General features: G+C 44.4%; 1 protein-coding gene and 2 pseudogenes across 2 annotated transcripts in view; 2 read left to right on the forward strand and 1 right to left on the reverse strand.

Moving 5' to 3' along the window:
* MCM10 (minichromosome maintenance 10 replication initiation factor) overlaps positions 1–4,398 on the reverse strand; it is a 51,270-nt gene extending 46,872 nt beyond the window's left edge. For both annotated transcript variants that reach the window (XM_017874676.1, XM_017874669.1), the window contains exons 1-2: positions 4,346–4,398; positions 1,431–1,515 (exon numbers count right to left, since the gene is read on the reverse strand). In XM_017874676.1, coding sequence (XP_017730165.1) covers positions 1,431–1,437 — 7 coding nt within the window. In that variant the 5' untranslated portion in view covers positions 1,438–1,515; positions 4,346–4,398. The remainder of the gene's footprint in view (positions 1–1,430; positions 1,516–4,345) is intronic.
* Positions 4,171–6,136, forward strand: LOC108530871 (60S ribosomal protein L36a-like; annotated as a pseudogene).
* A 1,322-nt stretch (positions 6,137–7,458) lies between these two features.
* Positions 7,459–9,021, forward strand: LOC108530881 (BTB/POZ domain-containing protein 7 pseudogene; annotated as a pseudogene).
* The last annotated feature ends 16,331 nt before the right edge of the window (positions 9,022–25,352 follow it).

Raw genomic sequence — 25,352 nt, forward strand, 5'->3', positions numbered from 1 at the left:
ACTCACCTTGGCCTCCCAAAGTGCTAGGATTACAGGCATGAGCCACCACTCCCGGCCTAAACATTATGATTTTTTTTTTCTTGACCTATACTGTTTCCAGATAGAGACTATGATTTCTTAGAGAACATGTATCCATTCACCTCTTATTTTCATGTCAATCTCATAGCAGAAAATGATGCTTTGTATTATATAACCTGCCCTGTAGGCAATTTGCCAATTTTAAGAAACAGGAAACTACCATGATAGCATCGGGCAATGAGTTTCACATAAGGAATAACCCTTATCTGAGGGTTTATTTTCTGTGGTTTTGATTTTCCATGGTCACTGTGGTTGAGGACAGTACAATGGGTATTTTGAGAGTGCAATAGATACTTTAGAGAGAGACCAGATTCACATAACTTTTATTACAGTATATTGTCATAATGGTTCCATTTGATTATTGTTATTGTTATGGCCTAATTCATAAATTATACTTTATCACAGGTATGTATGTACGGGAGAAAACGCAGCATGCCTAGGGTTTCGTACCATCCTCGGTTTCAGGCATCCGCTGGGAGTGTTGAAACACACCTCTCGGGGCAACGGGGGACCACTGTGCATCACAGTGTGAGGAGTTTCAAGTTTTTTTAAAAAGGGCAAAGTGTAATACGTTTGAATTTTTTTTTAAAATCCAGTTTCAGATTATGAGTTCGATTATGCAACTAGATCTCTTCACAACCAGCACAATCATTTTAATTTTTTAAAAATAGAAATGAGGTCTCACTCTATTGCCCAGGCTGGTCTTGAACTCCTGGACTCAAGCAATCCTCCTGCCCTGGCCTCCCAAAGTGCTGAGATTATAAGCGTGAGCCACTGCACCCAGCCCAGCACAATCATTTTAGATGATTGCTAATTAGTGCAACATCTCTTTTCTAGGTAAACATTTTGTATACACCCCTTGCAAAATGAACAAAATTAGAAAGGATTATATTAATAAAAACTTAAGTCAGAGCTACACTAAAATCGCTTCAACAGATTTCATTATCAAATGTAAATTCTGAAGTCAGACCACCTGGTTTAAAGCCTTGCTCTGCCAGCTTGAACTGTGACAAGTTACTAAACATCCGTTTTCCTGCCTATAAAATATGTTTGCCTGAGGACTGAATCAGTTAATTTCCATAAGAATCTTGGAGCAGTGCCTGGCCCAATGTACACCTACCAGCTATTGTAATTATGAAAGACAATCACTGTTGCCAGAAGAAATCTCATCTGATAAAAGCAAGTAACATTCAGTGACCTCTGTGAGACAGGAGATTGCTTCAGAACCTCTAAGACAATACCTGAGGGCTGGGGAACATTTTCACCATTACACAAGTAGAATAAATAACAAGTCCATGGACAAAAGGGTAGTTTTCCTTGAAACAGAGAAACAGAAAATTGCCAGGCCTTACCATCCATGCTGTCAAGAGGACAGTTATGACAGGAAACTTCAGCGGAGGCTCAGGTGCCCAGGAGATGAGCAATGTAGAATCTTGGCTGTGTGAAATCAACATTAGAAACGTCACTTTCAATTCTTCTCTTTCGCTCACAACGCACACCTCCACCAAACCCAGAATCCTACCACTCCTCTGGGCTCTAACCTCAGAAATCATCCAGAATCTGACCACTTCTCGCCTCCTCTCTCCACACCGCCAATGCCATCTCCCTCGCTGGATGTGACCAGCTTACTTTTACTTGTCTTTAAACTAAGGTTACAGAAATTCATTGAGATGCAGAGCAGTTTGTATCACACTGGATTACATGGATGAGATAAATTATGAGGAAGAACTATTGGGGTTGGCTGGGCACGGTGGCTCAACGCCTGTAATACCAGCACTTTGGGAAGCTAAGATGGGCACATCACTTGAGGCCAGAAGTTTGAGACCTGCCTGGTCACATAGCAAGACCTGGTATCTTTTTAAAAAATGACACACACACACACGAATTATTGGGGTCGATCTAAATTAGGCTATTCTCTCATTTTATTCACTGTAACACACCTGACATCTGCATTATCCACGGCAGCTTACTGTGTGATTCTGCTTAGTTGCAGCCTTAGTGACAATCATGATTTTGATTCAATACTGTCAGCAAAGCACAGAGAAACAGCATAGCTAATTAAGACAGAGTTGTTATCACTGTGTGCACTTCTCTTTTCATTTAAGATGATTTTTTAAACTGCAAGAAAAAAAGTATAAAATTTTCTAGGCTCTTATTTAACTTAAATGTGCTCTTTGGCAAGTTCAATGTCAAAGAACTAATTATAGTGATTACAGTGCTTTCTTTTCTTTTTTTTAGACAGGATCTTGCTGTCACTGGGGCTGGAGTGCAGTGGTGCCATCGGCTCACTACAACCTCCGCCTTTCAGGCTCCAGCGATTCTCCTGCCTCAGCCTCCCAAGTTGCTGGGATTATAAGTGTGCGCTACCACACCCGGCTAATTTTTGAGTTTTTTGTAGAGACAGGGTTTTGCCATGTTGCCCAGGCTGGTCTTGAACTCCTGACGTCAAGTGATTCGACTGCCTTTACCTCCCAAAGGCGCTTTTTTTTTTTTTTGAGACAGAGTCTCTGTCACCCAGAGCTGGAGGGCAATAGCACGCGCATCTTGGCTATGCAGTTCACGCCATTCTCCTGCCTCAGCCTCCCGAGTAGCCAGGACTACAGGCGCCAGCCACCAGGCCAGGCTCATTTTTTCTGTTTTTAGTAGAGACGGGGTTTCACCGTTTAAGCCAGGATAATCTCGATCTCCTGACCTTGTGATCCGCCCGCCTCGGCCTCCCAAAGTGCTAGGGTAACAGGCGTGAGCCACCACGTGCGGCCTTTTTTTTTTTTTTTTTTTTTTTTTTTTTTTTTTTTTTTTTTTTTTTGAGATGTTGTCTCATGCTGTCGCCCAGGCTGGAGTGCAGTGGCGCGATCTCGGCTCACTGCAAGCTCCGCCTCCCGAGTTCAAGTGATTCTCCTGCCTCAGCCTCCCGGGTAGCTGGGATTACAGGCGCCAGCCAGTACACCCAGCTAATTTTTTGTATTTTTAGTAGAGACAGGGTTTCACCGTCTTGGCCAGACTAGTCTCAGTGATTCGCCCGCCTGGGCCTCCCAAAGTGCTGAGATTACAGGCGTGAGCCACCACGGCTGGTCGCTTTTAAAAAATTCATTCAACAAACATTTCCACGGCCCCCTCATGTGCCACACACTGGGCTATCTACTGGGGAATCTATTGGACAGTAAGCTTCCTGAGGGTTAGGAGCAAACTGTCTTGTTCAAGTCTATAACCTGCCTCCCCTTTCCCCAAAATGAAACTGTGCACCCTCCCTCGCCCTCAAATCCAGGGCCACTGACAAGTAACTGTGGTTCCATCTCCAAAACACTGCTCAAATCTACCACTTCTCTCCAACTTCACTGCCAGAACCATAGGCCAAGCTACCATCAAGCTTTCACCCGATGACTGTGTTAGCTTTCTATGCTGGTCTCTTTGTCCCCCTGCAATCTATTCTCCATACAACAGCCACAGTAACCTTCCCTTTCCTTAGTAACCTTTTAGGAACATAAATCAGTTCATGGGGGGTCCCTTCGTTGAAATTCTTTAATGATTTTCCATTGCCCTTAGAACAAAATCTGCAAAGCCTGCGAGGCAATGATTCATATTCTCTCTCCCTTTCCAAGCTTTCTACTCCCTCACCTTTTCCACAATCCACCACGTCCAATTCTACCTACCCAGACACCCAAAACAATGCTCCAGCCGGGCCAGCCCGCTTCCACTTTCTGGAACACACTAAGTTGCTTTGAGGTCTCAGGCTTTGTTGGAAGAAAGCTCCCCCCAGGTCCTTCTCGCCCTTCGGTCTCCACTTATTCATCTTTCTGAGACCTTCTGGACGACCCTGAGTCGTCCACTGTCGTGCATTTGTTTATTGCCTGCTCGTCCCTTTAAACTGTAAGCGCCGTGAAGGCAGCGGAAATGTGATCCCAGCCCTGCACACCATCCGCGTTCAACAATCATTAGCAAATCATGAATACGAGAAATCAATGAATGAATGAATGAATGAATAAAAGAAAGCCCAGGCGGCAGGCACTTGGCAAGCACTTAAAAGGTTGCTTTTAAAAAGAAGAACCCGGTTCCTTAGTAGACGGCCGGCAACTCCCAGCCCCCAGCCCGGCCATGCCAGCCCCGCGCGGTCCCGAGCTGCCGCCAAATCCAGATCGCGCCCACCCGAGCTCCCAAGACCCCGCGCCTCTCGCCCTCAGATCCCTTGCAACCCGCGCACAGACGTGCGAGGCGGCCCCGGCCCCGCCGCCCAAGGATCACCCGCATGCCTGGGGCCGGCGCTCCTCACCCGGTACCGGGAGGCCTTCTTGGTACACAGACTAACCCGCCAAAATTCCAACCGGATTCCGCCCCTGCCTTGACGTCACACGCACGCGGCTGTGGGGCCGCACTGATTGGCTACGTCAGCGAACCCCAGGCCCTCGCGCAGAGCAATCGGATTGGTGTACGTCATTGGGCGCCCTCTTTGTTGGGGGCAAGGGAACTTCCTGTCGGTAGAAGCCAGACTCCTTTAGGTAAAATAGAGTATCTGGCGCCCCCTGGTGCCTGGAAGTTTAAGTCGTCCCACCCAGTATTTTTCCTGTGGTCCACAGGTCCCACTCCTGACGCTCTGGGACCGACTGTTCCTTTGTCAGCCTTGTGTCCATTCGAAATGTTTGGGCTCAGGACCAAACAGATCCGGTCCACTTTTACCCTGTCTGACCTTGGGGAAGTGACTTATCTCTCTCAGTTTCCCCTTCACCATCTGTGCAGTGAGGGAAAGGGTAGATGACATCTTTTACACTGAAACCACCATTTCCCGAGTAATTCCTGGTCCATAGATTTTTGGGACTTCTAAGGGGCGTCAGGGCTGAAGAGAACTTATCAGCAGACCATATCTTTCACAGAATTTTTTGCAGTAAAATTCACACCTCTTTATGTATTTACATTCTAAAAAATAGTGTTTGTATATAATAATAAGAACATAGTTTCTAAATGCAGAATAACATTTAGCTTTTACATAATTTCAAGGGATTGATAGCAGAAGAGACTTTGACGGACCACATGACCACTTTGAGTCTTCCCACCTCCCGTTTTCCTCCTTGCAGACACTATTCAGGCACTGCAGTTCCCCCACTAATAATCCTTTTGGTATAAGATCGTATCTCTATCCACTATCTACTTTCATTGTCAGAACAATTAAAATCGACTTTAGGAAGACTGAAGATAAACAGTCCTGATGCCATCTACTTTGACTTTTTTCCTGTGTCCTCATGGAGTATTACTGCTCCATTTATGAGCGCAGCCCTATTATTTATGCCTATATTATTTAAACCTATATTGGCTCAGGAATAGGAATAAAACCATTTCTGAGAGCTGCTAGTGTTAAAAATTCATAGTAATAGAGGAACTCTAGCAATCAAGTTGAAAAAGTGTGTTTAAATGCATCACTACATCTAGTTATTTTTTAAAAGCTTCGTCATAGATTTATTCTTAGCCATTATGCAGAAATTCCTTGACCAGTTCTGATCAGTACTCCGAAGTTCTTTTCTTCACCTTGACTTTCCAGGTCCTCTTTGCATCCAGTTCCATGCAAGGAGTCAGAAACAGAACCAATCTAAACCCGCAAACCTTCCTTAAATGAGGAATCAAGCATTTCTTATTGCAATTAGTATAGTGGTGACGTTGAGAAACGAAGTGGAGGTAATTTTGAGAAACAATTAGGCAAAGAGATTTTTTAAAACCCATTGAATGTGGCTTTTCCGCGCCAATAGCGCTCACACAAACATTATGAACGTTCCTAAAACCCGCTGGACTTTCTATAAGAAGTGTGCCAAGCACCAACCCCACAAAGTGACACAGTTCACGAAGGACAAGGATTCTCTGTATGCCCAGGGAAAGCGGTGTTATGACAGGAAGCAGAGTGGCCATCGTGGGCTAACTAAGAGTGGCCATCGTGGGCTAACTACAGAAGATTGTGCTAAGGCTTGAGTGCGTTGAGCCCAGCTGCAGCTCTAAGAGAATGCTGGCTATTAAAAGATGCAAGCATTTTGAACTGGGAGGAAATAAGAAGAGAAATGGCCAAGTGATCCAGTTCTAAGTATCATGTTTTCTTTTATTATGAAGACAATAAAATCTTGAGTTTATATTTTAAAAACATCTATTGAATGTGGAGATATTAGTGAGAAGGGAGCAGAGAGGGAATGGGGAGACAGGTTTAGGATGACTGTTTCTGATTTATACAATAGGGTACTTTTTGAGGTTGCGCACTGAAGTAGGAGACAGGAAGAATGGAACAGGTTTAGGGGAGAAGATAGATTTAGTTTTCTATTTCAGAATGAGAAAGGCACGGTAGCGAACCCCCAGCTCGATCTCCAGATCTGGGGTTCTAAGGAGAGGTCTGTACTCTCCTTAGAATACAAACGAAGGCCAAAAAAGAACAGCTCTGACAGTCATCAACATCTATCTAAAATGAAATCTAAAGAAAAGAGCACATATTGCAGTGGTCCTTAACCTTTTTTTGGGCGGTAGAGGGTGTTTATCATAGAGCCCTCTAATATAATAAAAGTGGGCCTGGCACGGTGGCTCATGTCTGTAATCCCAGAACTTTGGGAGGCCGAAGCGGGCAGATCACCTGAGATCAGGAGTTTGAGACCAGCCTGGCCAACATGGTGAAAACCCATCTCTACTAAAAAATACAAAAATGAGCCAGACGTAGTGGCGCATGTCTGTTATCCCAGCTACTCGGGAGGCTGAGGCAGAAGAATCGCTTGAACCCGGGGGTCGGAGGTTGCAGTGAGCCGAGATTGGCCATTGCACTCCAGCCTAGGCAACAAGAGCAAAACTCTGTCTCAAAAAAAAAACACAAAAAACAATAACAACAAAAAAGAGACCAAGCCGAGTCCCTCCTGCTCCCTCTAGGAATCAAAATAGCGGCGAGGGAAACCTGGAGCAGTCCCGGAGCCTGAGCTACTGACAGGAGAGGAGAGGGCGGCGGCGGCGGTGGGAGGAGGATGGCGCGAGGTGCTGGCGCGGGTGCCGACGGCGGTGCTGGTGCGGAGGCTGCGAAGGCGACGGCAGCGGTCCCTGCGGCAGCAGCAGCAGCAGCAGCAGCGGCGGCGGAAGGAGCCTCCGGGTTGGTTGAACTATGGTTGCGGAACCCACGGAACACGAAGGGCAGACTGTATAATAAACCCTTTAGGATCCTTGCTGTGTAGTTCTTACAGAATGTACAGTCCGTGTGTCTGGCTGCCCACGGTCTTTCACACTTCCAGTGGTATGCACTGAAGTAAAGTCTAATGGCTCTGTTCTCATAGAAATGAATGAAAAGAGGCACCTGGATCCAGGGTTGAAGCTTCCTAACGGCCTCTGGGATTATACTCTGGAGAACCCGCAGACCAAATGTCTGAGTGACTGAGGAAAATGGGTGCTAATGCATCTCATTGTCTTCATTCATGTTCCCCGTGGGTAGGGGGAAATTCACAGGCCCCATAGACTTTGATAGGGACGTCATCCTTTTCTCAGCAAGGCTGTGGTTGCAAACCAAAATTGTATAGCCTTGACTGTGGCAAAGAGAAACCACAAGATAAAAAAAAAAAAAAAAAAGAGGACTTCTGGCCCTGCCACTTTAAGCGTCGAAAATCTGATAGGTCTGCCGATCATGCCAAGCAGATGCAAGAACTCCTCTCTGGGTGGGATGTTAGAGATGTCAATGCTTTAATGGAGGAATATGAGGGAACGCCAGCATTAAAGGAGCTTTCTCTACAAGCCAGTTTGGCTAGGCGGGAAACCCAGACATTGCAGAAAGATATGAATGATCTTTATAAGTGTAAGTATCGTACTGATGTAGATTTCATATTTCAAGAAACTTGTTATCCTGTTCATTGTGCCATTTTGGCAGCAAGGTGTCCATTTTTTAAAATGCTGCTTTCTTCCTCACCTGAGTATGGGGCAGAGATAATAATGGACATCAATACGGCTGGTATTGATATGCCCATGTTTTCTGCTTTGTTATACTACCTTTATACGGCAGAGTTTGGAATGGAGGACTCAGGGTTTCAAAATGTCGATATCCTTGTTCAGCTTAGTGAAGAATTCCCTTGATGTAGATATGCATGGACTCTTTGATTACATGTGTTCTTATGATGTCGTCCTTAGTTTTTCTTCAGACTCTGAACTGGTTGAAGCTTTTGGTGGAAATCAGAACTGTTTAGATGAAGAGCTCAAAGCCCACAAGGCTGTTATTTCTGCATGGTCCCCTTTTTTTCAAAATTTATTACAAAGGAGAATACGAACTGTTGAAGAAATCACAGACAGAACTTTGAGGACTCCCACAAGAATTATATTAGATGAGTTCATTATACCAAAAAAAAAAAGCAAAAGTGGTATTACACTGTATGTATACCGACATGGTGGACCTCTCTGTTTTGCACTGTAGCCCCTCTGTGGGGAGTCTCAGTGAAGTTCAGGCTCTTGTTGCAGAGAAGTCAAACATGACCAGGGCAGAAGAAGCCATGGAGCTTTACCACATAGCACCATTCTTGGAATTTAACATGCTTGCACAAGGTATGAAGTTCTGGTTTTTAATTTTGATTTCTAGAATTACATATTTATCTTCCAAACTGAAAGCACAACTAGAACAGTCTATGATTTCAGTGTTTGGGATGTTACAGGGTCAGTTTTTTTGAACCTTCAGGTATGACATCTGAGACAGATTGAGCATCAGTATCAATGTGGTTCTTTATTTACTATTAAAATCAAGCATTCAATACTACAAAAAAATACATATATATAAAATGAAAGTGATGAGGGTTTTTTCCTCCTAGAAAAATGCACACGCATACACTCAAGTTTATGTACGCCCTTTCAAGGGGGATACGGGTGTTCTCCTGAAGCCCATCTACAGACACCTCTCCAAATTAAGAACTTCTGGTGCAAAACGCCAGAACCCTGGGGAGCACAAACATTCGAGGGTTAAGCAGCTGAGGCAAAGAAGAGAAGCCAAAGACAGGAACCAAGTGGGAGCAGTCAGGGTAGATCAGAAAGCAGAATTGGCCCTAGCCTGAGGCAAGAGGGCACCCTGGCCTGGGCCTGCCCTTCACAGGGCCCAGCTCTCCTCCTCTTCCAGCTGCACCCCTCCCCTCGGGATGACCAGTCCCAGGGTCAAGGGGATGTATCCATCTGAAACCTGGGCAGGTCCATGTGGTCAAAGCTCTAGGTCCTGGGACCCTGGGATGTTTTACCCAGACAGCCCTGAGCCTGCTTCAGAGACCTGTGTGGGCCTCTCTCTCTGGTTGTCATTCCAAGAAGTGGCCATTCTGTGTGGTTGGAGGGTTGAGTGAGGGAATGGAGCTTGGACAGCAGTATGGGGTATCCCTACAATTGGGAGAGAGGCCAGCAAAGGTCGCACAGAACTCAGTCTTGGTGTTACAGGAAAGGGGTCCCGATCCAGACCCCAACAGATGGTTCTTGGATCTTACACAAGAAATAATTCAGGGTGAGTCCTCAGAGTAAAGTGAAAGCAAGTTTATTAAGAAAACAAAGGAATAGGCAGGGCGCTGTGGCTCACGCCTGTAATCCCAGCAGTTTGGGAGTCCAAGGCGGGTGGATCACGAGTTTAGAAGTTCAAGAACAGCCTTGCCAAGGTGGTGAAACCCCATCTCTACTAAAAATACAAAAATTAGCCAGGCGCGGTGGCGGGTGCCTATAATCCCAGCTACTCGGGAGGCTGAGGCAGGAGAATCGCTTGAACCCAGTAGGCAGAGGTTCCAGTGAGCCAAGATCGCGCCACTGCACTCTAGCCAGGGCAACAGAGCAAGACTCTGTCTCAAAAATGAAAAGAATGGATATTCCATAGACAGAGCAGCCCCGAAGGCTGCTGATTGCTGATTTTTATGGTTATTTATTGATGATATGCTAAATAAGGACTGGATAATTCATGTCTCCCCTTTTTAGACCATATAGGATAACTTCCTGATGTTGCCACGGCATTTGTAAACTGTCCTGGTGCTGGTGGTACTGTAGCAGTGAGGACGACCAGAGGTCACTCTCGTTGCCATCTTGGTTTTGGTGGGTTTTGGCCGGTTTCTTTACTGCAACCTGTTTTATCAGTAAGGCCTTTATGACCTGTATCTTGTGCTGACCTCCCATCTCACCCTGTGACTTAGAATGCTTTCACCATCTGGGAATGCAGCCCACTAGGTCTCAGCCTTATTGTACCCAGCTCCCATTCAAGATGGAGTTGCTCTGGTTCACACACCTTTGACACTGGTAGGAAGAGAAGAAGGGTTTGCAGGGCCGGGGCCAACTTCTCCTTAAAACTCCAAGGAGATTGTTAGTTTTACCTATAAACTTACAAATTTTACACATAGAGGATGTGGGCCTATGTCTGTATTCTTGCCCCGGGGCTTTTCCAATGTAAAGGGGTGGGCCTGTGGGAAAATGATGGTACAGGACACCGGGGAAGGAGAGTTTTAGGAAGGACATGGCAAACGTCACTGCAGCAGGACAGTGGTGCATCCTAGAGCCTGGTCTCTGGGCCAGCATCAGCAGTGTCACCCGGGAACCTGTTAGAACTCACATGCTGGGCCTCATTCCAGAGCCTCGGAAGCACTGACTCTGGGGTGGGACCCTGCACTGCATGCTCTGCCTTTGGAAGGTTTCATCGCTGTATATATAGTGGTAGTTCATACAACTTCAGAGTACACCAGAATCACCAGGAGGGCCTTGGAAACATGGTGCAGAGCAAGACAGTGAAACAGGCAGGAGCGGGGAGAAGGTGAGTTGGCTTCAGGCCTCCTTCCCCCAAATGCCTCTGGCTTATATTGCTAAGCCCCTCTCCTTGTCACCTCTGCCAATATGGGGAAATTCCTCATCCCTGCATCCAATTATCCCGCCTCACAGACCGTGCCTCTTTCCTCTGGAACCCATCTATTCATCTACATCCTTGCTATGGCAAAACCCCATTTCTACTAAAAATACAAAAATTAGCCAGGCATGGTGGCAGGTGCCTGTAGTCCCAGCTACTCAGGAGGCTGAGGCAGGAGAACTGCTTGCCTCAGAGGTGGAGGTTGCAGTGAGCTGAGATTGTACCATGCTTGCTATGGGTGGATGGGTTCCAGAGGTAAGGGCCTAAGCCTCTTTAGGCTCTTGTCATCTCTCTCCTTTTTACTTCTAACTGGTCTGTTTCCAATCTCACCCACCTTCAATCCACTTCTCTTGTTGCCTCCACTAACAACAAAATCTTGGCCTGGCCCTTCTCTGTTTAAAATCTGTTAATAGGCCCGGCGTGGTGGCTCATGCCTGTAATCCCAGCACTTTGGGTGGCAAAGGCAAGTGGATCACTTGAGCCCAGGAGTTCAAGACCGGCCTGGGCAACATGGAGAAACCCCATCTGTACAAAAATTACAAAAATTAGTCAGGTGTGGTGGCAAGCGTCTACAGTCCCAGCTACTCGGGAGACTGAGGTGGGAGGATGGCTTGCGGCTGGGAGGTAGAGGCTGCAGTGAGCTGAGATCACACTGTTACACTCCAGCCTGGGTGACAGAGTGAGACCCTGTCTCAATAAAATAAAATAAATCTGCTAATAACCTCAGGTCCTATTAATTCCAAACTTCTCACCGTTGAAGATCTTTCTTTACAGACCTGATTCCTGCCTGCTTTTCCACTAACCTCAACTCTTGTCTTTCCCCACTGAATGAGTCTTTCTTCCAGCCATACTGAACTATTCCTCTTCCTCAAACATTCTAGGCTCTAGCATGCATCAGAGCCTTTGTACTTGCCAATCTATCTGCCCGGAATGCTTTCAACCACGGGGCCAACTCCCAATGACCTGTCGACTCCTCCTCTCCCAGCTAAGCTCCATTGCGGCTTCCCCTCCTTTGCAAAGCTCTCCTGGATCCTCTGGGCGAAGCATTTTCTACTTCCTAGAGTTCTAAAGCTTGCACATAAGTAGCTTGCACACGGACTTTTCCACAATGCACCCTAATTCTTCACGACTTCTGCTTCTTCCTTCTATAACATGGGCACCTGCAGAAAAGTGAACCATGTCTTGCTCCTCTTCCTCTCTCTCTTCCTCTGTCTTCTGTCTTGCCAACAGTGCCTGGCACACAATAGGTGCCAATAGAAAGAAAGAACTGAAAAGCATATTTGCTCCTGGACAAGTCACTAAGCATCTGGGAGCTGTTTTTCCACTGAGCTGATGACAGCAATACCTGGATTTGAGGGTTTTGGGGAAGATCAAATGAGAATTTCCAGTACATTTTCACACAGCTGGAAATGTATCTCCTTATGTTGAAGTCTCTCTATGTTGCCCAGGCTGGTCTTGAACTCCTGGGTTCAAGCAATCCTCCTGCCTCAGCCTCCCAAAGTACTGGGATTACAGGTGTGAGCTACTGGCACCTGGTCCAAGACTGCACTTTTTTTTTTTGAGGCAGAGTCTCACTCTGTCACCCAGGCTGCAGTGCAGCGGCACCATCTTGGCTCACTGCAACCTCTGCCTCCTGGGTTCAAGCCATTCTCCTGCCTCAGCCTCCCAAGTAGCTGGGATTACAGGTGTGCACCACCATGTCCAGCTAACTTTTGTATTTTTTAGTAGATACGCGGTTTCACTATGTTGGACAGGCTGGTCTCGACTTCCAGGGCTCAAATGATCTGCCTGGCTCGGCCTCCCAAAGTTCTGGGATTATAGGCGTGAGCCACCGCGCCCGGCCAAGACTGCACATTTTTAACTGCCACGTACAGTAGGGATGTGCAACCTTGGGTAAGCTACTTAACCTCCCAAAGCCTCCACTTATTCATCTGCCTAATGGGGACAGTAATAGTTATTTCATAGGCCATCATGAGGATTAGATGAGAAAAATTTGGATATATGTAATAGGGTGCCTGGCACCTGTAAGCATTAAATGTGTGTTAATGTATGTTCTCATTGCTCCATCAGGCACTGTTTCGGGAGATTAAGCTAACAAAGGCAGGAACTGAAAACACAACAGACTGGAGACAGAGAAAGGAAGGGACAAATGGAAAATGTATCGGGGGAAAACCTATCTGCTTTGGTAACTGACCAAAGGGAAGTTACCTTGGGTAGGAAAAGGAGAGGACAGTGGCCAGGTTGGCAATGCCCAGGAGACTGGCAGAACCATGGAAATAGATGAGGAGTCTGGACAAAGACCTGTATCTCTGCTTAGAGATAAGTAGCCTTCTTGAGAAAGAAGAAAACCCAACCTCTTTAATTTTCATAACAGAATATTGTCTTTGTTGCCCAAATATATGTCTATTGCTCTGCAGCCAACCTGGAGGTTACTTCCATCTAGTTACCTTGACTGATGTTTTGCAAAGGGAAGCCAATAAAGAGTCTGGCCACCCTCAGAGGCAAGAGATGGTACATGTTTTCTACTCAGATCTTTAAAAGGCCAGACTCTCAGTTAATCTGTTCTGGATCAGAAAAAGACCTGGAGGCCGGGCGCGGTGGCTCAAGCCTGTAATCCCAGCACTTTGGGAGGCCGAGACGGGCGGGTCACAAGGTCAGGAGATCGAGACCATCCTGGCTAACACAGTGAAACCCCGTCTCTACTAAAAAATACAAAAAACTAGCCAGGCGAGGTGGCGGGCGCCTGTAGTCCCAGCTACTTGGGAGGCTGAGGCAGGAGAATGGCGTAAACCCGGGAGGTGGAGCTTGCAGTGAGCTGAGATCCGGCCACTGCACTCCAGCCTGGGCGACAGAGCCAGACTCTGTATCAAAAAAAAAAAAAGAAAAAGACCTGGAAAGGGAAGGGGATTGTCTACAGAATATAAATTGCCCCACAAGAGACAGCTTTGCAGGGCCACTTCAAAATATGTCAAAGAAATATAGTTTTGGGTAAAATACTTAAGTTTCTGTCTAGGCCTGCTGTCATGTGATGCCATACTAGATTCAGGTTGGAATCTCGTATCTTATTGCTATAAAGAGTCTGTTTCATCGGTCGTAAGAGCTCTGCTTCCCATCATGGCCTCAACGAGTTTTTCAGGTTTACTTTGGAATCCAGTTGGCCAAGAGGAGGCTCCATTCAGCTAGTTGGGGGTCTTAGTATTTTATTTTTGGTTTATGACTTAAAAGCTGCAACTAGGCCAGGTGCAGTGGCTCACGCCTGTAAACCCAGCACTTGGGGAGGCCGAGGCAGGTGGATCACCTGAGGTCAAGAGTTCGAGACCAGCCTGACCAACATGGTGAAACCCTGTCTCTACCAAAAATACAAAAATTAGCTGGGCGTGGCCGGGCGCGGCGGCTCACACCTGTAATCCCAGCACTTTGGGAGGCCGAAGTGGGCGGATCACAAGGTCAGGAGATTGAGACCATCCTGGCTAACATGGTGAAACTCCGTCTCTACTAAAAATACAAAACAAAACAAAACAAAACAAAACAAAAACCGGGCATGGTGGTGCATGCCTATAATCCCAGCTACTCAGGAGGCTGAGGCAAGAGAATCGCTTGAACCCGGAAGGCGGAGGTTGCAGTGAGCCGAGATCACACTACTGCACTCCAGCCTGGGAGACAGAGAGAGACTCTGTCTCAAAAAATAATAATAAAACAAAATAAAAATTAGCTGGGTGTTGTGGCAGATGCCTGTAATCCCAGCTACTGGGGAGGCTGAGGCAGGAGAGTTGCTTGAACTTGGGAGGCGGAGGTTGCAGTGAGCCAAGATCATGCCATTGCACTCCAGCCTGGGCAACAGAGAAAGACTCTGTCTCAACAAAAAATAAAATAAAATAAAATAAATAAATAAATAAAAGCTGCAACTAGGTGTCATATCCATTTTCCCCCACTGAATTAATGATGGCATAATACATTTAATATTTCCTTTAAAATAATCCAAGTTGGCCCTTTCCTTATGGGTCACAAGGAAGTGTTAACCAATCTTTACAACAACCTTGATTTTCTGATGCAAACATAAATTTTAGGTGTGCTCATATTAAATAATCTTACAGTTCAAAGTTTTTTTCATTTAAAAAAATAATAGACTTAATTTTTTTTAGAGCAGCTTCAGGATTACAGAGAGATCAGCAGGAAGGAACAGTGTCCAAATAGCCCCTTCCACACACACACAGTTTCCCTTCTTACTAACATCTTGCATTAGTGTGGGACATTTGTTACAACTGATAAATCAATATTGATACATTATTATTAATAACAGTCCACAGTTCATTAGGGTTCACTCTATGCTGTACAGTTCTATGGGTTTTGACAATGGCATCCACCATTACAGTCTCCTACTGTGTAGTTTCACTGCCCTGAAGGTCTCCTGTACTCTAACTCTTCATGCCTCCCTCCCCATAATTCTTGGCAACCACTACCATCTCCATAGTTTTGCTTTTTGCATTGTCAGATGGTTGGAATCATACAGAAATCATACTTTTTCAGAATGGCTTCTTTCACTTAGCAATCTGCATTTTAAAAAGTGCAAGGAATTCCACCCCAAAATACGACTCCTTGGAATAATGAGCATTTTGAATTAAAAGCCCTTACAGATCGACAGGACTTGGAAGAGACTTTTCTCCTAGCCACACGAAGACCTGACAGATCCACCAAGAAGAACAATGGTTTTTTTCTCCCATGTTATTTCATTGTCTATTGCAGGAATGATAATCAAGAATGTAACCAGACTTGGCCCAACCTTTTTACAAAATGTCTCTCAGGCTCATTCATTTTCCAGAGAGAAACATTTACAAGTCAGTCTCTGTCCCCCACTAAGTATCCATTCATCCTCCCTAGTAATCAATTACTACCCAACAGAATTACCCATATTCCCCATCCCCACCTCCCTTCTGGCATGAGGTTATGTAAGTATTTGGGCCCCACTGGGATATTGGGTAATCACTCTGTGATTCTCTCCACATGCATGGCTAAATAAATTTGTATGCTTTTCTTATTTATTTATTATTTATTTTATTCTATTTTTGTGAGATGGAGTTTCGCTCTTATTGCCCAGGTTGGAGTACAATGGTGCAATTTTGGCTCACCGCAGCCTCCACCTCCCCGATTCAAGCAATTCTCCTGCCTCAGCCTCCCAAGTAGTTGGGATTACAGGCATGCGCCACCATGCCCGGCTAATTTTGAATTTTTAGTAGAGACAGGGTTTCTCCATGTTGGTCAGGCTGGTCTCAAACTCCCGACCTCAGGTGATCTGACCACCTTGGCCTCCCAAAGTGCTGGGATTACAGGTGTGAACCACTGCACCGGCTTACCTTTTATTAATTTGCCTTTCATTTAATCAGTTTTGTAGTTTTCCTCATACAGATCTTAAATGAATACTCTGGAATACCAAAGTATTCCATTTTTGGGTACTAATGCAAGTAGTACTATGTTTTATATCTCCGGGGCAATGATTCATTGTTGGTATACTGGTATTGATAATTTGTATCTTGTCTCTTTTTCTTAGTTAACCTGGCTAGAAGTTCATCAATTTTATTGATTATTTCAAACCACCAACCTCTGTTTTCTCTGTTGGTTTCCTGGTTTGTTTCATTAATTTATGCTCTAATTTTTATTATTTTTTTCTTCTGCTTATTTTGTACTTTGCTCTTCTTTCCTAGTTTCCTAGGCAGCAGCTTCTATTACTGATTTTAGTCTTTCTTCTTTTCTACATATATATTCATTGCTACAAATTTCCCTCAAAACACTGTTTTCTCTGAATTCCACAAATTTTAATAGGTTATATTTCATTTAGCTTAAAATATTGCTTGAGACTTCTTCCTTAAACCATGTATTGCTTGTAGGTGTATTTTTTTTTTTTTTTTTGAGACAGAGTCTCACTCTGTTGCCCAGGCTGGAGTGCAGTGGTGCAATCTTGGCTCATTGCAACTTCTGCCTCCCAGGTTCGAGCAATTCTCCTGCCTCAGTCTCCCAAGTAGCTGGGACTATAGGAACACACCGCCACACGCAGTTAATTTTTTTGTATTTTAGTAGAGGTGGGGTTTTACTGCGTTGTCCAGGCTGGTCTCAAACTCCTGAATTCAGGCAATCTGCCTGCTCGGCCTCCCAAAGTGCTAAGGATTACAGGCATGAGCCACCATGCCCGGCCTGTAGGTGTATTGTTTAATCTCCATGTATTTTTGGAGTTTCCAGCTCTCTTTCTGTTACTGATTTCTCATTTAATTACATTTTGATGTGACAGCATACTTTGATTTCCATTGTTTTAAATTTGTTAAGCTGCATTTTATGGCCCAGAATGTGGCCTATCTTGGTGAATATTCTGTATGAGCATGAGAAGAATGTAAACTCTGCCATATGCAGAGTATGAAGTATTCTATAGGTGTCAATTAGATCTAGTAGACTGATGGTGTTTAATATAGTTTGGATACCTGTCCCCTCTAAATTTCATGTTGAAGTTTGATCCCTAGTTTGCAGGTGGGGCCCAGTGGGAGTGTCTGAGTTATGGGGGTGGATCCCTCATTAATGGCTTGGTGCCATCCTCATGGTAATGAGTTCTGACTCTAACAGTTTCTGGGAAAACCGATTGTTAAAAAGAGCCTGGCACCTACCTCCTTTCTCTCTCTTTCTTCCTCTTGCTATGCAATGCCTGCTTCCCTTTGCCCTCTGCCATGAGTGGAAGCAGCCTGAGGTCCTCATAGAAGCAGATGCTAGCCAGGTGCAGTGGCTCATGTCTGTAATCCCAGCACTTTAGGAGGCTGAGGTAGGTGGATCACCTAAGATCAGGAGTTTGGGACCACCCATGGCAAAACCCCATCTCTACTAAAAACATAAAAATTAGCCAGGCGTGGTGGCATGCGCCTGTAATCCCAGCTACTTGGTAGGCTGAGGCAGGAGAATTGCTTGAACCCAGGAGGTGGAGGTTTCAGTGAGCCGAGATCACACCACTGCACTCCAGCCTTGGCGACAGAGCAAGACTCCTTGTCAAAAAAAAAAAAAAAAAAAAGAAGCAGATGCTAATGCCATGCTTCTACAGTCTGCAGAAATGTGAGCCAAATAAACCTCTTTTCTTTATAAATGACCCAACCCCACACATTCCTTTATAGAAACACAAACTATGACAGTGTTGTTCAGTTCAACTCTGTCCTCACTAGTTTTCCATCTCCTGTATCTGTGAATTACAGAGGGGTTTTAAAGCTTCTGACTGTCAGTCTTCTCAAACTGCCATAACAAAATACCATAGTCTGGGTGGTTCAAACAGCAGGAATTTATTTTTCACATCTCTGGGGACTAGATGTCAGAGGTCAGGGTGTGGGCAGGGTCAGAGTCTGGTGCGGGCTCCTCCCTTGGGTTGCAGATAGTTGTTTCTTGCTGTGTCTTCACATGGCTTTTCCTTGGTGCATGCATGCAGAGAGGGAGGAAGGGAGGGCTCTCTGGTGTGTCTTCCTGTAAAGGCACTAATTCCATTATCAAGGCCCCACCCTCATGACCTTATCTAAACAGAATTAACTCTTAAATGTCTCATCTCCAAATATCATCACACTGGGGGTTAGGGCTTCAACATATTAATTCTGGGGGACACATTTCAGTCCACAATACCAAATATACTAGTGAATTCATCTATTTTTCCTTACAGTTCTATCAGTTTTTGCCTCATGTGTCTTGACATTCCATTGTTAGGTGCAAACACATTCAGGATCGTTGTGTCTTCTTGGAGAATTGACCTCTTTATCATTATGTGATGTCCCTCTTTATCCTTGGTAATTTTCTTTGCTCTGAGGCTTGTCTGAAATTAATGTATCTACTCCAGGTTTGTTTTGATTAGTGTTAGTATAATGTGTTTTTCTCCATCTTTTTAATCTATATATGTCTTTATATTAAAAGTGAGTTTCTTGTCAATGACTTACAATTGGGTCTTTTTTTTTTTTTTTTTTTTTTTTTTTTTTGAGATGGAGTCCCACTCTGTTGCCCAGGCTGGAGTACAGTGGCATGGTCTTAGCTTACCACAACCTCCGCCTCCCAAGTTCAAGTGATTCTCCTGCCTCAGCCTCCCCAATAGCTGAGACTACAGGTGTGCACCACCATGCCTGGTTAATTTTTGTATTTTTAGTAGAGACAGGGTTTCACTATGTTGGCCAGGCTGGTCTTGAACTCCAGACCTCGTGATCCACCTGCCTCGGCCTCCCAAAGTGTTGGGATTACAGGCGTGAGCCCCTGTGCCTGGGCTTTTTTTTTTTTTTTTTTTTTTTTTTTTTTTTTAAATCCACTCTAACAGTCTCTTTTAAAATTGGTATCTTTAGACTACTAATGTTTAAAGTTACTATTGATATAACTGGAATAATGTCTACCATATTTATTTTCTATTTGTTGCCTTTAATCTTTTTTTGTCTTCCACCGTATTTCTGCCTTTTATGGTTTCAACTGACCATTTTATGTAATTTTCTCTCCTCTCTTAGCATATAAATTATACTAATATATATCAGTTTCCTTCGCTCTGAAGAACTTCTTTTAACATTTCTTGGAAGGGAAGAACTAATGGCACCAAATCCTCTTAATTACTGTTTGAAAAAGTCTATTTCTCCATCACCTTTGAAGGATAATGTCCATATATAGAGGATTCTAAATTGGTGGTTGCTCTCGCTCAACATTTATTTCATTTTATTCTCTTCTTGCTTACATGGTTTCTGGACAGAGGTCTGATGGTTCTTATTCTCGCTCCTCTCCACAGGTAAGGCTTTTTCCCCTCTCTGGCTTCTTTCAAGATTTTCTCTGTCTTTGCTTTTCTATAGTTTGAATATGATATGACTAGGTATAGATTTTGTTTTGTATTTATCATGCTTGGTATTCTCTGAGCTTCCTGGATCTGTGGATTGGTGTCTGTCATTAATTTTCAAAAATTCTCAGCCATTATTACTTCAAAGACTTCATTTTCTTCTCCTTCTGGTATTTCCATTATATGCATAACTTTTATAATTAACCCACGGTTCCTGAATATTCTGCTCTTTTCATTCATTCTTCTCTGTGCATTTCAGTTTTAGAAGTTTCTACTGACATTTCTTCAAGCTCACTGATTCTTTCCTTGGCCACGTCCAGTCTCTTGATGAGCGCATCAGAAGCACTCTTCATTTCCATCAATGTTTTGATTTCTAGTATTTCTTTTTTATCCTTTCTTAAAATTTCCATCTCTGCCTTACATTACCCATCTTTCCTTGCATTTTAAACACTTTACCCATTAGAACCCTTAGAGTATAAATCATAGTTATTTTAAATGCCCAGTCTCATGGCTGTCATAACTGAGTCTGGTTCTGATGTTTGATCTGTCTTTTCAAGTGGTGTGGGGTGTTTTCGTCTTTATGATGCCTTACAATATTTGTTGAAAGCCTGGCAAGATACACTGGTTAAAAGGAATGTAAGCAAATAGGCCTTTAGTGTGAGGTTTTACATTTATCTGACCAGGAGTTAGGATGTGTTTACTATTTGCTTTTTCCACAAGTATGAGGCTAAAATTTCCTTTGAAGTTACTGTTTTTGTCTCCCTTGTTGCTTTGGGTTTCCATACAGATATCTTCTTAAATAAGATCTGAGACACACAGTTTTTTCATTTGTAACCCTCTGTTATTATACAGGAGCCCTACTGATGTGGTGGTAATGTAGAGGGGAGGGGGAAACATTCTACAGTCCTATGATAAGAAGGTCTCAGTCTTTCAGTGAGCCTGTGCCTCTAGGCTGTGATCTTCAACAGTACATCTTAGGTTTCTCCCCACTCCCTCTTAGGTGAGAGGAGGAAGCCTATGCAGGGCTGGGTTGGATATTTCCCTTCCTCCAGGTCAACAGGGTTTGATAAAACAATTTCTCACAACACTAGGCCTTTTTAAGAGGAACAGAATGCTCTGCCATATTTCCAAATGGCTACTCCCACCCAGATGCATGAGGGAATTTTTCTCGTCTTCACTTGAGAATCTGGCAAGACTCCTGGAGGTAAAAATCACAAAAGTGTAAGAGTTCTAAGACTTGGCCCTCCAGGAGTTTCTAACTCTCAAGCTTGTCCACATGGAACTTCCAGCCATTCACCAATTAAGCTAGCTTAAGTTTTTCTACCATGGCACTGGCTCCAGTGGGGGTTTCTGTTCTGAGCTTCGGATCTGGTAATCCTGCAACTCTCTGTATTATCCTGTCTTTCCAGTTTTGGAGATAGTAGTTTGCCCTGCAAGCTCAATTCACTGACAGACTTAAAAAGAGTTGTTGATATGCAATTTGTTCAGCCTTTTTCTTGCTGTGAGAACAGGAATGATGACTTCTCAGCTCCTCACTCAGACTGAGTCAAAGTTATTTTCAAATATAAAAGTTTAAGATAATATTTTAAAATAATTTTTAAATTTTTTTTTGCTTTTCTCTTTTTTTTTTTTTTTTTTTTTTTTGAGACAGAGTTTCACTCTGTCACCCAGGCTGGAATGCAGTGATACAATCTTGGCTCTCAGCTCACTGAAACCTCTATCTCCTGGGTTCAAGTGGTCCTCCCACCTCAGCCTCCCACGTAGCTGGGATTACAAGTGTGCACCAGCATACCTGGCTAATTTTGTATTTTAGTAGAAATAGGGTTTCACCATGTTGGCCAGGCTCAACTCAAACACCTGACTTCAAGTGATCCAACTGCCTCCACCTCCCCAAAGTGCTGGGATTACAGGCATAAGCCACTGTATGCCCTGGCTGTAAACCAGTTAAATTTTTCCATGGCTTCCATTCATATTTCCTAGTTCCGATTTCTAATTGCTCCATTTAAATAAGACTTCAAGAATACAGCATGGACGGGGTAGGGAAGGAAGATGGTGGCACCCAACAGCCAGTGAGGACAGAGGGACATGGGGGATCTGACGAGTGGCCAGTCTCCTTGTGTTTACGGCTATATCCCTTCACCTGCCTCCTCAACCTCCTGACAAGTTAGGTAGGAGGATTGTGTCTGGTATCTTGAAAGAACAGCCATGCAGGAATCCCCTCAACAAAATTCCAGGCATGTTTTTAGGAATGCCAGTAATGAAGCGGATTAACATTTCAGCACTTAGCTTCCTCAAATGCAGATATGTCACATAGCTGAACAGAAGCCTCAACCAGCAAGTAGAACCAAACCAGAACACAAGTGGCATCTCCTTGCCTTGCAAAAACATCTTCGGGTCAGGCAAAACAAAGAAATATATTAAGATAAAGACTTCTTAGCTCCTAACCCTGTCCCTTCCTCCAGCCTCCTATCTTCATCCAGAAGCCAAATGAAAAGGAATTGACAGAACTACAAGGTGTGCCTCAGTAATTACAGTTTCTTTTCTTTCTTTTTTTTTTTTGAGACAGTTTTGCTCGTCCCCAAGCTGGAGTGCATGGCACGATCTCGGCTCATTGCACCTCCATTCCTAAGTTCAAGCGATTTCACCTGCCCTCAGCCAGTCCTCCCAAAATAGCTTGGGAATTACAGGTGCCATGCCACCACGCTTGGCAATTTTCGCATTTTTAGTCAAGACGGGGGGTTTCACCATGTTGGCCAGGCTGGTCTCGAACCCTGACTTCAGGTGATCCCACCCACGCTCAGCCTCCAAAGTGCTGGGATTACAGGTGTGAGCCACCGCAACCTGGCCTACAGTTTCAGTAGATGCAGGAAGAGAGATAAAAGAGGAAAAGTAGTTGGAAAGAGATGTAAGGTGCATGTGGATGATCTGCCAGGAATTTCTGGCTTGAACTACCCAAAATCAAACCAGGTTTCTGATATAGTTTGATAGTTGAAATCTTTACTTTTAGTTAAACAAAAAGCTTAATTTTATTGAACTGTCCCTGAAAGGAAAAATTGGACTGCAGTTCTTTCTGTAATTTTCCTCTCTTTAACTGGATTTGAAGATAGAAGTTTCTGAAATCTATTGTAATATACAGAATGCGCAAATAAATAATTCATTATAAGTATCAGACTAAAAGTTCATCCTCCTTTTCATTTCCCAGTTAAAGTTGAACATTTATCCTGCTAAAAAAAAAAAAAAGAAAAGAAAAGAAAGAGAGAGGAAGGAAGAAGGGAGGGAAAGAAGGAAGGAGGGAGGGAAGGAGGAAAGGAAGGAAGGGAAGGGAGGGAGGGAGGAGGGAGGAAGGAAGGAAGGAAGGAAGGAAGGAAGGAAGGAAGGAGGGAGGGAGGGAGGGAGGGAGGGAGGGAAGGAAGGAAGGATATATAATCGGCAGCATTTACAAAAGGGAGATGGCAGAACAGGAAGCCCCAGGCCCTCCTTCCCTGCCGCGAAGACACTGGTTCAACAATACATGGATGAATTCCCTTTGTGAGAAATCAAGAAAATAGTTAACAGGCTCCTCCACTCCAGATGAGCATGAAACCAGTCATGTAAGAGAACTCGTGACACTCCCTTGCCATAGTACCTCCTGTGGCTCAGTGTGAAATCAGGAGAAAGCTCCCAGCTCCTGAGCTCTTCCTGGGGAGGCAAAGAGAAGACTAACACCTATGCCCAATGTGCAGACTTTTCAGGGGGCTGTCTGAGGGATTCGTTTCTATCTTGCCTGAATTTAGGAACTGACTAAAAAAGGCACCAGTCTAGGGACCACTCAGAACAAAAGAGGAGACTGGGACTGGCATGTACTCTGTCACCATCCCCATTGCCCCAGCTCAGCGTGAAACAAGTGGGAGAAAACACCTGGCTCTTGGCTTTCCCTGGGGAGGGAGAGTTGGAGCCTGAATCCAATTTCCAGTTTTTCAGAGGGTTTCCCAGGGGATTGTTTCTCTTGTCCTGAGCACGGAAAGGCTTGATAAACCATAGATGCCTGGGGACTACTGAGAATAAGAGCGAGGCAGCTTGCTGCTGCTGTAGAGGATCTGCAGTCCAACAGAGGCCGATACATTTTGGCAGCCTCTCCTATATAGCGGAAAAGAGAAAAGCAAAGTGTGTCCAACGTTCTGCCCTTTTGGGAGGCTGTCTGAGGGACCCGTTTCTATTTTGTCTTGGAGTGCTGACAGAACACAGCATACTGTAGATGCCTGGGGTGGAGGTGGGGGGCACTGGGAAAGAGAGAGCTGGGTGACCTGACCTACTACTGCTCCAGGACTCATGGTGCAGCATACAGAGGTTGATACAGCTCAGCCAGCCTGTATCAAGAGGCTCAGCCAGCCTCTCCCTTGTGGAGGGAACGAAACTAGTGGAGCGTGTGTCAAATGTTCTGGCTTTTAAGGGGCTTATCGGGGAACTGGTTCTATCTTGCCCAACTTAGAGTTTTGACAGAACCTGGAATGCTCTAGAGAGAGACCTGGAGGCTGCTGAGAATAAGATAAGGAGTGCTGGATGGCTTGTGGCAGCTCCAGGGAATACGCAGTGCTGCAGGCAGACACCAGAAGGAACAAGAGGCTACAGATTCTGAAAAGAGACTAGCAAATCTAATCGAACATTTGCATGCACAGGTCTGGAGGGATGGATCTATGGAAGAGGTCTGGGAGATCCCAGAATCTCTAGCCAAGATGATTAGTAAAGATCTTTCCCTGTATGAAGCCAGTCCCTAAAGACTGGAAGACAGAGTTGTTTTTCAAATACATGGATCCCAACAAAATCACAAGACACATGAAGAAACATGTGAAAATATGGCCCAAAGAGGCAAATGAAATCTCTAGAGACTGACCCCAAGAACTAGCGGTCTATGAATAACCTGAAAAAAAATTCAAAAGATGTTCAGTGAGCTCAGGAAAATGATGTATGAACAAAATGAGAATATCGATAAAGAGAGAGTATAAGAAAGAACCAAACAGAAATGTTGGCAGTGAAGAATAAATTCAGAAATTTATTAGAGGGGTTCAACAGCAGATTTGACAAAGCAGAAGAAAGAGTAAACTCAGAGACAGGTTATTTGAAATGATCCAGTCAGTGGATCAAAAAGTAAAAATAATTTAAAACTGATAAAAGTCTAAGGAACTCCTGGGACACCATTCAGTGGACCAATATAAACACTATGGGAATTTAAGAAGAAATAGAAAAAGGGACAGAAAGCTTCTTTAAAAAAATAGTGGCTCAAAATTTCCCAAATCTGGGGAAGAACACAGACATCCAGATTCGAGAATTCCGAAGGTCTCCGACTAGAATGAACCCAAAGACATCCACACTGAGTCATTTCAAAATCAAAAAGCAACTTGTCACGAACAAGGGATCCTTCATAAAACAGTGGATTTCATAGCAGAAACCTTACCAGATGGCCAGAAGGGAGTGAAATAATATATTCACAGTGCAGAAGGAGACAAACTGCCAAGTAAGACATACTATGTCCAGTCAAACTGTCCTTCAAAAATGAAAGAGAAATAAAAACTTTCCTAGGCAAATAAAGCTCAGGGAGTTCATCACCGCTTGATTTATCTTCAAGGGGAGAAAGGGATTCCTCTCACACCAATAATCCTAGCA

The sequence above is a fragment of the Rhinopithecus bieti genome, unplaced genomic scaffold, assembly GCF_001698545.2.
Source record: "Rhinopithecus bieti isolate Rb0 unplaced genomic scaffold, ASM169854v2 scaffold_1012, whole genome shotgun sequence".
In the NCBI taxonomy this organism is placed as follows: Eukaryota; Metazoa; Chordata; class Mammalia; order Primates; family Cercopithecidae; genus Rhinopithecus; species Rhinopithecus bieti.